The sequence below is a fragment of the Zootoca vivipara genome, chromosome 7 (assembly GCF_965207765.1).
Source record: "Zootoca vivipara chromosome 7, rZooViv2.hap1.1, whole genome shotgun sequence".
Classification (NCBI taxonomy): Eukaryota; Metazoa; Chordata; class Lepidosauria; order Squamata; family Lacertidae; genus Zootoca; species Zootoca vivipara.
The window spans coordinates 49,264,208-49,281,381 of record NC_142590.1 but is presented as its reverse complement, the minus strand read 5'-3'; the positions used below and the strand labels follow the sequence as shown (position 1 = coordinate 49,281,381).

The 17,174-nt window shown below is 43.3% G+C and overlaps 1 protein-coding gene across 1 annotated transcript in view; it reads left to right on the top strand.

The window, feature by feature from the left end:
• TULP1 (TUB like protein 1) overlaps positions 1–17,174 on the top strand; it is a 34,757-nt gene that overhangs the window by 9,092 nt on the left and 8,491 nt on the right. The window contains exons 3-10 of the mRNA XM_088673334.1: positions 7,413–7,545; positions 9,482–9,634; positions 10,423–10,569; positions 12,341–12,454; positions 13,874–14,008; positions 14,473–14,573; positions 15,358–15,528; positions 16,640–16,752. Of these exons, the coding sequence (XP_088529460.1) occupies positions 7,413–7,545; positions 9,482–9,634; positions 10,423–10,569; positions 12,341–12,454; positions 13,874–14,008; positions 14,473–14,573; positions 15,358–15,528; positions 16,640–16,752 (1,067 nt within the window). The remainder of the gene's footprint in view (positions 1–7,412; positions 7,546–9,481; positions 9,635–10,422; positions 10,570–12,340; positions 12,455–13,873; positions 14,009–14,472; positions 14,574–15,357; positions 15,529–16,639; positions 16,753–17,174) is intronic.

Genomic DNA, 17,174 nt, shown 5'->3' with positions numbered 1-17,174 from the left:
TTCACCCCATAGCTTCTGTGACAAGTTGGCCTCTTTTAACATGCACCTTGTCATCTCCATAATAGACCTAAACTTTCTCTCAGCAATGGAGTTCTGTTGAGGCGTGTAAGCAACTGTAGTTACATGTGCTATGCCTTCTTGTGCCATGATGGCCTTCATCTGCCGTGAGCAAAACTCTCCACCATTATCCGAAATTAAGGTGGAAGGAGCTCTCTGGAATTTGTTCTTCACCATGTTTAAGTACAGTTTGAACAATTCCGGTGTCTGACTCTTTTCTTCTAGAAAATATCCAACACAATATCTTGAGAAGTCATCTATAAATATCAGAATGTACTTATTGTTTCCTAGGGAAGGTACATTCAGCGGACCACATAGGTCAGTATGAACAGTGTCCATGACTTTTGTGCTTCTCTTCTCTGTACAACGTGGGAAGGAAGGCTTGACTGCCTTTTCAGTTATGCAAGTTGTACAGTTTGGCATTGGTGTACTGCAATTCTTTACCTGTAGACCTTTTACCAGATTTTCCTTCTGCATTTTCAGGATAACGTTGGTGTCCCTGTGTCCAAGCCTTTTGTGCCAGAGTTCCAGATCTGGTTGATCCTTTTCGCTGGGTTGTGCAACCCTTGCAGACTCATTCTCTGAAATATCAATCTCATACACATCATTGATTAGTTTGGCTTGAATAAACACTTCACCATCTTTTATCACATTGCATTGTCCATTTTTAAATATAATTTCAAAACCTTTCTTGTCCAAGCTAGACACACTTATTAGATTACAGTTCAGCTTTGGTGCATACTTAACATTACTCACTGTAGTATCAAAAGACTCATTGTTCACTTTGAAATTCAAGTTCAAAGATCCTGCACCTATTGACTTTATAACATTTCCATCAGCAATTTCAATCTCAGACTGTTTATTATTGTCTATTTCATTGAAATATTCCCTTTTATAACAGAAGTGGCTGCTTGCTGTACTGTCCAGAAGCCACTTATTGCGCTTTCCTTCACAGCTCTGGAAAGCTACATTTCTTTCTTGCAATATCATTGCACGCCCACGACCCCCCTTCTTTTCGCCTTTTGGTGGAAAGGGGCGGGATTCATTCTTTGTAGATGCTCCATACTTGCGCTCAATATCCTTTAAGATTTGCGCTGCATCATCTCTGCTATTAATTGACGTTAGATGCTTATTGCGAAGTCCACTCAAAATTATGTGTCTCGCCTCGCTGTTCATGCGTTTCCAAGTTGCTATCTTTGCTAAATCCTCTTCTGTTTCGCCAGTAGGCATAGGATTTTCAATGGCATCCAAAACATTCCTTGCATCTAAAAATGCTATCAGGCGTTGTTTCCAAAATACGTAATTGTGGTCATCTAAAGCCATTAATCCTAGGTTAACACCACTATCAAAATCTGCAAAAGCCATCTTGGAATCTCAAAATTCTAAAAAATTTCTCAAAATTCAAAAATTTGCCAAAAATTCCAAAATCAAAATCTCTAAAAATATCTCAAAATGCAAAATAATCTTCACTGCCTCTGAGTTCTCAGTGCTGTAAACTCTGAGGGAGGGGAGGGGTAGCTAATCCCCTAGGCACACTGGAGAACAATAGACCATGTGCTCACCAGGAAGTTCTAACTGAAAAAATCTTACTCAGTTCAAAATCACAATCCAAAGCAATCCTTCAAAAATACACAAAAATACGCAGTCCTGGGCCGTAATAACCCTTTATGGGAATGTTAGGGATGTGGATTAGGATATATTATTAAATAGATCCTATCCAAGCTTGTGTTAGCAAGCTTCCAATATTAGCAGAGTGACATTCCCCTTTTGTGCGCAGCAAAGCATGTGCGTTAGATTCGCTAGAATCTCTATAACAATATTACACTTTATAGTTCAATATTACACTTCCTGGCAAAGGTCCCCTTTGTCCCTCTTAAAAGAAATACACAACACAGTGTTTATAAAATAAGATAGAGTTTACTTACAGTTTCATCCTGAGTTACAGCATAATCTCAGAAAGGCAGGCTTGCTTAGAAAAGTTACAAGTATATATACATCTAGAGACTACTTAGTAAAGTAAGACTCCATTTGGTCTCACTCTTGGCTGCAGGCCTAGAGTGAGAACCATGCTAACTAGAGATTCTCTGGAGATGTGTCCTCATCGAGGGAGGAAGTAGCTAAGAGAGAGAGTGATTGCAGGCTAGGGCTTTTGTCTAATCCAACTCATTTGCATGTCTGAGGGAACAGGAACTGACCTGTAGTCAGGTGTCCCTCCAGGTGAGTTCCTGTTAGTGGACACTCTAGGAACTGTTGTGACTTGTCTGCCCCAGTGTTCCATCCCACACAACTTGTGCCTTCCTTTTATTACACAACAAGTGGCAGCTGCAACAAAATGTTGCAACGTGGAGTGTTCCTGTCAAAGACATCACACACACACACACACACACACACACACCTTACAACAGGTATTCTAGTTTCGGTCTTTATCTAATGGTCATAGTGTTTCTGTACAATGCAAATCCCTACAGGGCTTCAGTTACCTAAGCATTTCCATAAGCAGGTGAGGTGGCCAGTCCAGGCAGAGTTAAACATCTTCCAACATTTAAAGGAAATGTGAAAATGCTCCCAAGGTAGACTGAAGGAATGGATACACAAGCTCTCATTAAGCCCCTTAGAAAGAAAATAATGCACAATGCAATCCCTCTCTAGTGGGTTTAAAACATTTATTTTCTTTGAACTTAAGTATACTAGCTATTTCCAGCTACAGTCTAATTTTAAAAAGTAAATGAATAAAATAAAAATGAGTAAATATGCTTCCCCTCAGCCTGCTGGGACAGGATCGATCCTAGAATATTGTATTGGGAAGGAAGTCATTCTCCCCTACATGCAACACAGAGAGGGAAATTATGACCCTTCAGATGTTGAGTAAGAAGCTCATATTGTAACAATGCTGAGATAAATTATATCTACATATGCCAAGAATTCTCCATATTGAAGTGCAACATTTTCTCAGTAGTGGTGTTCCTTTTTTAACCTGACCAAGTTAATAAACATCTTCTTATTTGTTTCCCTGTTTGCCATCAATTGGGAACCTGGTTGGTAAGTTGTGTTATTCTTGTTATTCTTGCTGTTATTTTTATTGGGGTGCTTTGAATATAACCTTCTTCTGCTATATATTTTGTTTGCTCTGCATTTGGGCACCTCTTAAGATAACTCAACAAAATTTGGCATCATGGTACCTGAGAGCACATTTTTATCTCTGTTTGAATACAATTAGATTCCATTTTGAATCTAGATGGTGAGCTAAATCTTTCAAAACTGCCCTCATTTTTTAAAAAAAATATTCTTAGGATTCCCAAGCAGTGCCGGGTACAAGGCTGTAGTACTGAACTTAATAAACTGTTTTCTTTATATAAAAAAACAACAACACATAAACAACCCTTATAATGAGATTAGTGTTGTATGAACTCTGCTTGTCAAGTTTAATAAGGCATATTTTATTGCAATTTAAGCTTTTCTCTGCACTAGAAGAAGGTCAAGGTTTTATCCAATACCACTGCAAAATATAAGTCTTCAGTAGATTATTTTTGTGTAGGTGAGAAGACACTACAGATGTTCCCTCTGTGAGGAACATTCCGGCACAGCTTCTGGCTTAAATTAGTAACATGGTTCTGCTCTTGCCATGTTGTTTATACGTGAGAAGCTGAGGTAAATGTTTTCATGTTTTCTCACCCCCTTCAACTTCACATTCTGTCAACTGGAAGTAGTGTTGCCGAAAACTGGATGTCAAATGTTAACCCTGAATCTTGGCTATTGAATATTCAGTGGATTTTTTACTTCAGAAGTCACAGTAGAGTATTTAGGCGGCAATCCTATGTTCACTTCCTTTGGGAGCAAGCCCTGTTGGATTCAAAAACAAGTATCGTAATGTGATGTTAGTGAACTAACTTCTCTCAAAACTCTAATAACCTTTACCTCAGAGAGGTGATATGTTGGTTTATTGTTGTTTCTGAAGTGGTGATGTCCCCGTAAAAAGCTTGACAGAGAAGGACTGGGCATTAGCACAGCAAGGTGTCTAAGAATGCAGCCACACCAGTTACTAATGGTGGTATTTTAAAAAAAATCCTTCATGAAGATTAGCCATCATATCTTTTTGAGTCAAGCAGTTTTTCAGCATTTCCACAGTGAGCCATTCCTACTTTTCTGCACCACTACAAAACTACATTGCCGTGGTGCTGCCATTTCAGTATTTCAGGAAACTAGTAGCTGGTTCATATGGTTCTTGGAGCATATGGCAATATTGACTTTAATCTTGCAGTTTTCTGGGAAATCCCCACACACTATTTCAGCATATGGATTTGCATTTTCTGCAACATATTTAGAGAACAATACACATTCATCACCCTATGGCAAAAGTTCCAGCTGACTCAACAGAGCTGAGTAGCACCCTTCCTTATTCGCTTTTTTACCACTACATAAACCAGACGATTTAGTGTTTCTCCATAGGTATCAGTGAGCCACCTAGTGGTGCTAATTGTGATGCAGCCTAAAATAATTGAGATGGGTGTATTTGGCTCTGCCCTATTCATCACTGTTCAGTAGCTGTGTGGTTTCGTCACATTTTGGTTGGTTGCTTGGTTGTGAAAATTAAAACATGCCCAGTAGTATTGGGGTGACAGGAGCAAATTTGTTAACTACAATTATTTTTTAAAAATCATTGACTTGAGATAAATGCAAAACAAAGTCTTGTTTTCTTTTTTGTATTGCTTTCTTTTTTAAAGTCTCTCCCCCCTTTTTCTCTTCAGTTTAAATTATTATTATTTATTGAATTTATACACCACCCTATACCCGGGGTCTCAGGGCAGTTCACAGAATAAAATCAAGATATAAAACCACAAAATAGCTAACAAAAATAAAAACAGCAACCCAGTATCCCCCCCTCCCACAAAAACATTTTAAAAGGGCATAGGATGTAAATCGGATCAACCAAAGGCCTGGTTAAAAAAGAACGTTTTTGCCTGGCGCCTAAAGGTGTATAATGAAGGCACCAGGCGAACTTCCCTGCGGAGAGCATTCCACAGACGGGGAGCCACTTCTAGCCTTGATGGTTATAAGACACCTCACCATGATAATGTGCTTATGGTTTATTCCCTATGTAAAACACACACAAAACACTCAGAAGCCACATAAAAAAGACCCTAAATCTCTTTTCATTTTTACCAACCTTATCATTCCAAAGGCATGATTCATGAGTTGTAAGCATGTGAGAGTGGCAGGAGTGGACTGGTTTTGCACATTGGCCGCATGGGGCTTGTCTGTTTATTCTGACACACACCCAGTTACTATCCTGGTGCCTACAAGGCCCTCCTCAACTAAGGGCTGTGTGTCTCATCTACTCCTCCCTGCATTGTTCAGTTCTGAGTGGGCCTGAGTTACTACATCTTTTTGCGCTTTGCAAATATGAGAGTGCTTTGTTTACTTCACGGTTTTGATTCAGGGCCAACTCAACTCACTTGCTTTTGTAAGCATCCAAAGCATGTTGCATATGCACACATATTGTGTGGTTGGTTCATGTTCTCACCGGCAGATGCCAAGATGGAGAAGGGGGGGGGGAATCTGCACCCAATATAAATTAACCAGCTTAGCAGTTTTGCTTATTCTCCCTTTCCATTAGCATTTTCACCTTGGGATTATTTTAATAGCAAAGAATCAAAATGTAAATTGAGGGGCAAGAAAGACATTAAGTTCAGGAATATGTTAAGGTAGTCAGTTATTGCTGAATGGGGGTGGGGGAGAGGAACAAGGTTTGCATTAAAATGGCACGTGCTGATTCGTATTTACAGATTCAATTTTAGAAATAATTACCGTAATTTAACTAGAAATGCACCACATCTCACTACAGTGGGGAAAGACCTTGTGACCTTTGTGCTCTTTGTTAGCCTGTTCTATTGATGGGCAACTTCAAAGCCCCTGCTCTCTCTTCTTGTATTGTAGAACTTTTCCTTTTAAAAAAATAATAATGTGGGAGATAGCTCATCAAATGAAAAAGGGGAACAGTCCCTTAGGAAGGTGAAGGAATAATAGTTCTGGAGATGTGCAGAGCAATGAACCTGTGACGACTGGGAGTCACTGCCCAGCCTTCTTTGGGCTTATAAATCAGTGCTGCTCATTTGACTCACCTGAATGTGAGAGTGTTTCCAACAGTGCCCCATCCCCATACTTTGTCATCAGTTTACTTTGCTGCACAATTTTCTTTCTATTGTAGCCTAATATCAGGGCAGAGAAGAGTGGTGGGAATAGTAATGCTCTCGCTCCCTCTCCGCTCCCAACACACACAGCCCTCATCCTTTTTATTGGATCATGGTGGTTGGTGCCCATTGGAACTGGTGGAGTAGAAGGCAGAGAGATGGAGCCAGAGTCCATGACAGGCAGCCCTGCCCCCTGATTGGTTGTATAATAAGGAAGCAGGCTGAGGTTGGTGGGACAGAGTCACATTCACCCTTATAGACCATGCTCCACTGCTACTAGATTTTTATTAGAAAGTTCATCTGTTATCCACAGTTCTCATAAGAAATGTGCCTTATACCAGGTCAGACTATTTGTCCATCCTAATGCAGTACAGTACTGGCTCTCAGGAGTCCCAGGCAGAGACCTTTCCCTCACCTGGTACCTTTTAACTGTAAGATGTCAGGATTGAACCTTCCACATTCAAAGCCTCTACTCTGCTACAGAGGTCTCTCCACATTCTGGTTACATAGGAAAAGTCCCACTTCCCTCTGAGCATGTTTTGAATCAGTGGTTCAATCAGGGCAGGACTTTGAGGCTGGTGTCCAGGGTCCCCAAATGCAGCAGGGGTAGCTAACCACATTTGGAAGGAAGGGCACACTACTGTCATCTAAAGATGGAGCCTCCACATACAGTTAGTCTAAAATTACTGAACTATGCCACTCTCTCCTGAGTTTACAGGACCTTGGAATTCTTCTCTGTTGCAAAGCTTAGGGCAACAAGGTGGTAAAGATTTCAACACACCAGCCAGGTGAACCTAAGAACATGAGCAGAGCCAGTTGGATGAGGCCAATGGCCCATCTAGTCCAACACCTTGTTCTCATGGTAACCATCAGGGCTTGCTTCCTTCTCTCAAAACTGGGGCCCCTTCCTAACAAGAATGGGGCACGAGTTTATCAAAACAAGATACAGTACACTGTTTATGGGCTACCCTTGCTGTGTAGGCTTTGGACTACCATTTCCCCAAAAGCCCAAAGCCATTTCCCCAAAGCCTCCCAAACTACTATCAGAGAACAAGCCAGCATGTCACCAGGCTACTCTCAGCAGTTGTCTGGAAGAGGGTAATTTGTGGGGTCATTTCAGGAGAGAGATGTTCCATTGGTTTTCACAACCCATGTCCCCTCATGTAGCCTCACCTTCTGGAGCAGAAGCCAAAGAAGAAACGGCAGGAGGCTACTTCACTGGAGGCCAAGCCAAAAAAGACCAGAGTGAAAAAGCAGGAGGAATCAAGCCCTGCGGAAGAGCCAAGTGCCCCCCGACCAGGTAACCAATGTTCCAGGAATTTTAGCACAGGAAGCACAGGTATTGTGATCCAGACCACTTGTCCCCGTATCTGGCAGTGACTCTCCAAGGCCTCCCCCAAGAGTCTTTCCCAACCATGCTACCAGTTATGAAACCCTATGCATGCAAAGCCTGTGATCTAATACTGAGCAATGGGCTCTCCCCTTTTCAGGTACCTCCCCACAGGATAATATCCTACACCCCACAGCCAAACCAGAAGTATGGAAGTGTCATCTCAAGCACTGATCCACAAACAAGTTTCATGCTGGCACTACTGCTGTCTCCATCAGCTAGCAGGCACACAGGGGCTGGCTCAGGTGGCAGCAGTTTCCATGGCTGGGTTGCGGAAGGTGATGTAGGCTGCAACCCTAATGCTAGCCACTCCCCAGAGGGGTTTATGGTGGTGCCACATCTACAACTCTGCCATGCATAGTGGCTGGGGCAGAAGCTAATGCTTTTTCCTCCATGTGTTTGTTTTTTTTCACTATTTGCTGCTGGCGAGATGCTGAGGAGGCCAGAAGTAAACCCCACTGGGAAACAAAGGAGCTGGGGAGAAGTGCTTTTCAGGAAGGAAAGACTCAGTTTCCTCCTCCCACTCGCTCCTACAGTACTTTAAATACCCATTTTGTAGGAATTTAGCATGAGCCCAGTTATGCCATGCTCCTGGAACACCTTTCCTCCTTACTTTCTAGGCATGGTCCACATTTTAAAGCTCCATGTCCAAACACCACTTTTTTCCACTCTGGAGCTTTCCCTATGAAAACCCACTCTTTAAAACTGAATCGGAGCAAAACCTGTGGAAAGCCTGAATAGCTGTTTGCTCTGTTTCAGCCAGTTTTCGCAAAGAGGAAAAGAAAGGGTGCTCGGACACAGAGCTTTAAAGTGCAAACCTGTGCCTGGAAAGAGCAGGGGTAAACCCTGATGTTGCAGCTATAGTGCAGTCACAGTGTCCTAATCTGCTTCATCCAGGAGAGGGCAGAAACACACCAGGCAGGCAGCTCAGCCAGAAGGACATTGCACACAGCCCCTCACACCACTGGCTCATGTGAAATCATCCTTTTACCACATGTAGCCAAAGCTTCCTGGCATTCCTTCTCCTCAAATGACAGCACAGGGCAAACTCTTTCTGCTCTCAGACAGGTAAGGTGTTTGCCACTCTCCCAAAGACCCAGCTGTGAGAGTGCATGTTCCCAAAACACCAGTTCTGTGAGTTACTTGGGGCTCCTCCAGATGACCTGTTTATTGCATCAATCATCCTGATTTGCTTGCACAAAGCTTACATGGAGGTTCAATTACAACTGCCCTTTATTGAGCGTTGATCATAATTCATCCTGATTTGCTTGCAGGATGTTTGTGTGTCTTCTTTGATAGTTGTTCATTCATTCTGTCACTTTCCAAACAACAACAGGTCTGATGCTGTTTGAAAGTGGGTTTATTGTGCTAGGGAGAAAGGGCACTTTAAATCCAGTTCCCTAGTACATGCGTGAATCCCTCCTGCAGAAAACTGACAGTCTTGGAGGCACCCTTACCCTTTATTAAATGTGCAGCCTCACGAATCCTAAGACAGGCTCTCAGACGGGCCATTTTTACATCACATCACTGCGTGTGTGCACCCCCCCATAGAAACACAGGAAACTACCTTGTACCGAACCAGACCCTTGGTCCATACAGCTCAATATTGTCTACATGGATAGGCAGAGTTTCTCTGGGATTTCAGTCAAGGAATCTTTCCTGCAGATGCTGGAAATGAAATCTAGATCCTTCTGCATGTAAAACTGATGCTCTGCCACTGAGCTACAGCCCTCCTCCCTCCTGTTATCTGCCATTGTATGCGCACCTCTAGTGCTCTTTTCCCATTCATCCTGACTCCGGTGCCTTTTGTCAGAAGACATCTGACTCTGGTGTCTTCTGTCATAAGCTGCTGTCAAAAAAGTGAGAAAGAAAAAGGAAGAGAAGCCAGAAGAAGAAGGTGAGAAGGACCCACCTGCCAAATGCACCAAAGAGCCCAGGAGGAAGAAGGAAGCTGCCTCTTCTCATCTCGTTGTGGCCAAGGCATCAAAAAAGAAACAGGGTAAGGTGCTCCCCATTCTGTGCTCCAGCCAGTGTTCTGAGCAGCAGCAGAGGATGCTCCATTTCCCTGCCTCTAATTTCCAGCTCTTGAATGTTTTTCTTCAAGAGATTTGAGAGGTGAGTGTGTAGAGGGCAGAGGCTGTTCTGCTAAAAGTCTCCCAGAGCAGAAAAGCACATGTCTAAGTTTCAGTTTTTCAATATGGCTGCCCGTTTGTCATTAAACGTGTGCACTCCATTTGTTCATCCATTGTTATGGTAAAAAAAATATGAATGGGAATTTGTGTGACTGGAAATGAAATGAGCATTCATTCATTCATGGGAGCCCTTTTTCTTAAATTGTTCTGCATCAAAGAAATGGGCTAGGACACTATGTACAGTTCACAGAAAGGTCACAGAGACATCTGTTCTGAAGCATAAGAGGCAGAGGTGCAATTATTGATAAAATGAATACTTAATGAAACATAATTAGTATCAATCCATAAGCAACTTGCCAGTCCTCTTTCCACCACCTCCACCACCTTTCTCTGTCCTGTCTTGCTACTCTGCTCTTCCTCCTTGAAACCTTTTGGAATCTCCACCCCCTCCCTTGGGTTACCATTACAGGGAGGGAGGTTATAACAATGATTGTTTATGCAGCATTGAATTCCTCAGCTCCAAAACTAAAGGAATACATCAAGGTGCAATGCCTCTGGGTTCTGTTCATAATAACATTTGCTGTATCAATTGATGTGGTTGTTTCCTCTCATTTCCCTTCCTTAACTGCTGTTTGTCCAAATTTCAAACTTCTAGAGGACTCTGATGAAGAAGATGATGATGAAGAAGAAGAGGAGGAGGAAGATGATGTGGAAAGCGAAGATCCTCCCAAAAAACCCAAAAGGAAGATCCACAAAGATGTTCCATCTGCTGCCATTAAGGAAAGGAAGCCCAAAAGTAAAGGTCAGTGGCTTTCAGTGGCCATCTTTAAGCCATAGATACTGGTTGAAGAGTCACTTCCTATTACTTAGGAGCCCCTGGGAACCGTAATTCTGTGAGGAAGACCAGGAATCTGTCCCACAGTAGACATCCAGATGCCTATGGGAAACCCACAAGTGGGATTCGAGCACAAGAGAGCTCTCTTCTCCTGTGGTTTCTAGCAACTGGTATTCAGAAGCATCGCTGCCTCCAACTGTGCAGGCAGAGCATAGCCATCATGGCTAGTAGCCATCAATGGCCCTCTCCTCCATGAATGTGTCTACTTCTCTTTTAAAGCCATCAAGGTTGGTGGCCATCATTGCCTCCCGTGGGAGAGAGTTTTACACACACACACACGACTTTTATGTCCTGAAATATACCAGTACTCGGAGTCCTGTAGTGACTTCATACTCTTTATTGCAGCTTGTAAAAGAGTGAATGAAATTCCCCCAAACCTCAGGCTTTTATATACATTATTTACACAATGAGCCCCGTGTGATTGGCTGATTCTGCTTCCCTCATGAAGCCTGATTGGTCTTTTCCTGCAGGCCAATCAGTTGTTGCATTCTACGATCCTACCAGCCTAATAGGCTGATTAACTTCTTCCTACAAGCCAATCAGTTGTTAACTTCTCCTACAAGCCAATCAGTTGTTGCATTCTAGGATCCTACTTGCCTATTGTTCTAGGATCCAAGCTTAGTACATAACAGTCCTGCAGGAAATATGGTTAAGGAAAGGCATTTGAGGGTGAGCTACAATGGAGATTCATATCTTTTGCAATCACCCCCCCCCCTTTCTCATCCTATAGTCATCCTTTTTCTCCTTCCCTTGCTTTCTGCTCATCACCCATAAGTTTAGATTGAAACCAGGCTCCATCAACCACCTCCTACTGCCCCTGAACTATTTCCATTCCAGCTGGTCATTGCAAGAAATACTATTCATCTTAAAATAATTTGTGCCAAAGTTTGCTTTTTTTTCTTCTCCCCTTCTCCTTTTGTCTCATGACTTTTAGATTATAACCCAGCAGGCAGGGAGTGTCTTGTCTTAATTGATAGATTCAGCCTTTTTGGCTGAAGAGCAGGCACAAGAGCACTAAATGAATAAAAACTGAAGAAGAAGTATCTGAAGAAGTGTGCATGCACACGAAAGCTCATACCTATGACAAACTTAGTTGGTCTCTAAGGTGCTACTAGAAGGAATCTTTTTATTTTTTGTTTCGACTACGTCAGACCAACACGGCTACCTACCTGTGAATAAAAACTGTTACCTTTCTTCAGCAATGTTTCTCCATTTTTATTGTTTCCATTCTTTGAGTCTCATTGACTTCTGTTGCACTGCATTTTCCAGGCATAGGCCTGCACTTTAAAGCTTTGCGTTCAAGAGGAGCTGCTGTTATTGTCCCGGCGCTTTTTCCGGGGAAACCTGCATTTCACCACTGAATCAGAGCAAGTGTCCATCCACAGAAAACCCAATTGTCATTTGCCCCGATTCAGTGGTAAAACGTGGGTTTTCCTGGGGAAAGTGCCAAGACAACAAACAAACAAACAACACTGCTCAGACATGCAGCTTTAAAGCTCAAACCTTTGCCTAGAAACCTGGCAGATAATGAAACCTGGAGGAGCCCCTGCTGTATCCTCCTCCACCCCATCTGCCCCAATCCATCTCCTTTGACTGTTCTCTCTTCAGCCACTTTCCAGTTGCTGTCTTCTCCAACCTCTTGATGAAACCCTTTATTATTCATTTCCCCCTTGGACAGGAGACAAAACTGAAGCTGATGTCAAGACAAGAACTGTCAAGACGCTGAAGAAGGAACCAGTGTCTGTGTTCCAAGTCAATGGGGACAAGAAGGAGAAAAAAGTTAAAAAGAAAGGTGAAACCCTCCGCCCTGGACTGAGATCTGCTTTGTGGTTCCCCCAGCTCCGTCCTCTGCAGGATTCCTTTAGCTGTTGGTGACCATACATTTATAGCAGGATTATACCACTTTAGACAGTCATGGGTTCCCCCCAGGAATTTTAGGAGCTATAGTTTGTTAAGGGTGCTGAGAGTTGTTATTCCTCTCAAATAATTTGGGTCTCCCAGGGCAAAACTGCACAGTGGTTTTGGGGCAGTGGGGGAGGAGGGAGAGCTACTGGAGAAGACCTTCCCCTGGCACAGGCATGTCCAAGAGGTAGATCGCAATCTACTGGTAGATCGCGGGGTGTTCCTGGTAGATGTTTGTCCCCTCAGCGGATTCCCCCCCCCAAAAGTGGGAAAACAACTTTGGCTTCCTAAAAAAAGCTCAACAAATTTGGTCCATCCAATGACAATGGGTACATCACTGCCAGTTTTTTAATACTGTGAGTAGATCGCAGTCTATTGGGAGTTCAACATCCCTGCCCTAGCACTTCTCTGCTCTAGATGGTACCCTACTGAGGTGTTTTTTCCAGGCTCACCACCACCACCACCACAAAGGTTACAGGGCTCTTGTTATAAGGTGTTTGCGTAACATGAAGTTTGAACTTTCAAGGTTCCAGATGATAAAAGTCCCACCCCACCTTCCTTGGGACTACATAACACTTGCATGCCCTGAGGGGGTGGCGGAAGATCCAAAAGACCAGATCAAAGAGCTCATATCCTCAAAGAGAACTCTCTGTTCTGTATTTTGTAACATTTGCATTTTTAATTGTAAACTACCTTATGGTGCTTGGGGGGGTGTTTATAAATGGGTCAAGCATTTGTGCTATAATCACTTGTTTTCTCTCTCTAAAAATTAAGTTTACATAGATGCCATGGTACCATGCAAAGATAAATGAACTAAGGAAGGAACCAAAATGTTTATTTAGAGCTGTGTAGTGAAAACCAAAACAAGCCTTAAATAAGGCTTAAAGAAGCTTAGGCCAACCTGGTGCCCTCCAGATTCTCTGGACTACAACTCCCAGGCGCTCCAGCCAGCATGGACATGGTAGCTGGGGTTGATGGGAGAGTCTCTTACACACACACACCCATGCAAGTCTATGTATGTATTTTTGTTCCTAGTTTGGGGCATGAGAAGTCTCCAAAACTTTGAGTGAGGAAGCAACCAAGCTCCATTATGTAGAATGAAGGCGTGGAGTTATTCTATTGCCAATGCTTATATTTTGCAAATACGATGTTAAGCAACACTCTTCTGCTAATCGGCACTTCCTGAGGGTTGGGGGGGGGGAGAGACCCAGTGATATCCATTAGGATATAGCAAGGTATCATTTACCAAAAATAAAATACAGCCTGATTCCTTTCTACAATTTAAAAACCTTGCTCTTCACAACACTAGATATGAAAGAGAGTGAGACAGAAGGTGATTCTGATTCTAGCACCAAGCCAACAAAAACTGAAAAAAAGAAGAGCACGGCTTCCATGTTTCAGGCTGGGGCAGAAGGTGCCAAGGAGAAGAAAACTAAAAAGAAAGGTAGGTGCAGCACCAGCCCCTTGCAAACAGTGAGCAGGGAAAGGAGATGGAGCAAGAAGTTGCATTCGGTTAAGACCAAAACACAGTCATTGCAGCTGGTCCAGCAACTTTAGCTAATGCAGGATGCCGCTGCCCCAATGTTGACATGCTCAGCTAATAATAATAATAATAATAATAATAATAATAATAATAATAATTACTGTTACTGTAGCCTGACCTTGGTTGAGGCAATTGTGTTCATTAATTTGTTGCACTCCCAGAGATAAGCAGAGTTATTACTGGTTCCTTGAATACAGAAAAATCCAAGTCATCAGGATCCTAGACTAGAGAACAGGATGCTTAACTTCCTGGGTCTCCAACTTGCTACACCAGGACTCTGACAAAGGCCAGTCTGGATACTCCATTCGGGGACATAATCACTGGGTGGCCACTAAGCATAGTGTTCTTTTCTTTCTTTCCTGCAGCTCCTCCCAAAGCCACTGAAAATGAAAGTGAGGATGAGCCCACAGAAGCAGCATCTCAAAAGAACACCAACAAGAAAGGAAAAACAAAAAAATCCAAGAAGGTAGATAGCTGGGAATGCTCCTAGGGGGGCATGTGAGGGATTCAAAATCCCCTTTAAAAGAAGGTGCTTTGTGAAAGTCAGAGCACTTTCTTTAGCAAAGTCATTTCCTTGGGGGGGGGGGAGGGACTACAAACCTTTACCAAAAGCAGGAATGGTGCTATGGTGTATTATTAACAGTGCTAGCCACCTCTGTGCATTGAAACAAAGGCACTGTACAGGCACACTGTCCGCTTCCCCAGCTTGTCTTCCCCAGTTTTCTTTATACAGGACCAGCTTCCAGAATAGACAAATTACAGCTGAGGAAGCAAATTTCCAACCCATGTTGCAACCCTGTTCACCTTTGCTGCTGTCTGGCTTTTCTCTACGACATTCCTGATCTGAGAAGCCAACCACGGATTCCCTGATGGGGAGGGCATGTGATTTCAGAGAGTGCGCCAGTCTCAGTTCACACAGAGACCAGCCACTGTTGCCCCTGACACCTCCTTCCCAGTGCAACCTGGCCCCTTGTCCCAGGATGTTCTGCTCAGAGAATCCAGGGGTCACACTTGAGTTTTTTAAGCAAGTGGAATTTAGGTAGCAGAAGATCTACTCACTGCAACAGTCAGCAGGGCAGGGGGACTAGCCAACCATGCAACCAGGACAGACATGGTTGGGGATGAGGCCATATATGTGAAGAAGAAACACAAACACAGCAGGTGACTAGTGGAGGTCATGCTGGAAAGCCTGGAGCAGAACAATGTCCTTGAAACAAACCTCTCTTCTCTTTCTTGGTGCTGGACTGTAGAAGGAAGAGAGACCGCCTTCCCCAGTCATTGAAGTGGACAATCTGGAGGAATTTGTGGTACAGCCAGCTCCGCAAGGAGTGACCATCAAGTGTCGGGTCACTCGAGACAAGAAGGGGATGGACCGGGGCCTCTATCCTACATACTACCTTCATTTGGATAACGACAAAAAGGTGAGTATCTGTGTATTTGAAGAAGTGTGCATGCACACGAAAGCTCATACCTATGACAAACTTAGTTGGTCTCTAAGGTGCTGCTGGAAGGAATTTTTTAATTTTGTTTTGACAAAAAGGTGAGTTGCTCAGTGGGAGCGTTGCCTTTTGTGCAGAAACAGACATGGCCCTGCATCAAAGCCACTTACTGTATAAAGATGGGTAAAAAGTGCTGATAAACATATCCCTCTTGGTAGAGATCCTATGTCAACTTCTTTTCCAAGGGCCAAACAGGTTGCATGCATTAATCGCAAAACATGCACGCTCTCTCTTTTGTTATTTATGTAGAAGCTGCAGGGGAAGCCTGAGCGGCCTCAGAGCCATAGGGAAAGGAGAAGGGAAATTCAACACACACTCTCACAGTACAGTCTCAAGGCTGCCCAAGTTTTCCCTTGCTTGGAGAGGCACACACAGCGATCTCTTCTCACAAGTGCATCTGTACAATAGGGGAGGAAATGGATCAAACCACTCTTGTGATAAAAAAGTTTTAAGCTGATTTCCATTCCTATCTACAGAATGCACACAACTCTGCCCAATTTGTCTCTGGCAAACCAACATGCGCTCCCTGCTCCTGTGGCTCTTTGGCTTCTCTTCTTTCTCTAATTGTGAAACGGAGCTATTTCACAATTTTAAAGACTCTTAAGAAGAGGAAACCAGTAATTAAACCCCCTCCACCCCTTGTGCACGGAACAGAAACTGCCTAATGAAGGGGGTAATTTATCACTAATGCTGAAGCAACTAGAGATGGAAGCGGCAAGAAGGGTGCTTCTAACTAAAGTCTCAGGAGACGTTTGCCAAATGGGACTTACTTTTAAGTAAACTTCATAGGAAGCTCATGGGGATGGGCGTTGCCAGATAACACAGTTCTGTACTAAGTACCCTGTGGCACAACCACCTTAATTCATTTCCCATTTGTGGAAAAGTAATGCCTCAGCAGCCCTAAAGGCATGTAGCGTGGAAGCTACCTGAGGACTTAAAATAATAATAATAATAATAATTGTGGAGCCTGGGATTTTTGTATGCATTACAGTCAGAAACTGCAGCTGCCATTACTTCCACCTGTCACTTGCAGGTCTTCCTACTGGCTGGTCGCAAGCGCAAAAAGAGCAAGACCTCTAACTACCTGATTTCCATGGATCCCACTGACTTGTCTCGGGGTGGAGAGAACTTCGTTGGAAAGCTGAGGTTAGGCTTGACATCAAGATGTGGTTCAGACATAACAGAACACTCTGCAGGGAGCAATGCCATCACACAACATAAGGTTCCCTTTAAATACAGAAAAGCTGATAAAAAGAAGCTAGCTTTTGTGTCTGGGAAAGATTAATTTCTGGTTGGTTCCCAATTCCTGCCTAGTCGGGCCACATTTACACAGAAGGGAGCCAATGAGATAGCCTTTTATTTATGGCCCTCCAGATGTTTCCAGACTACAACTCCCATCATCCCTGAGCATTGGCCATGCTAGCTGGGGCTGATGGGAGTTGGAGTCCAACAACATAAAAAAGGATCTCAAATTCCCCATCTCTGTGATAGGTGGCTTGCTTTATGCATTCTGTTGCTGCAAGGTGCCATGAACTGTGATTTCCTTGCTTGGAATTACTCCAAAAGCA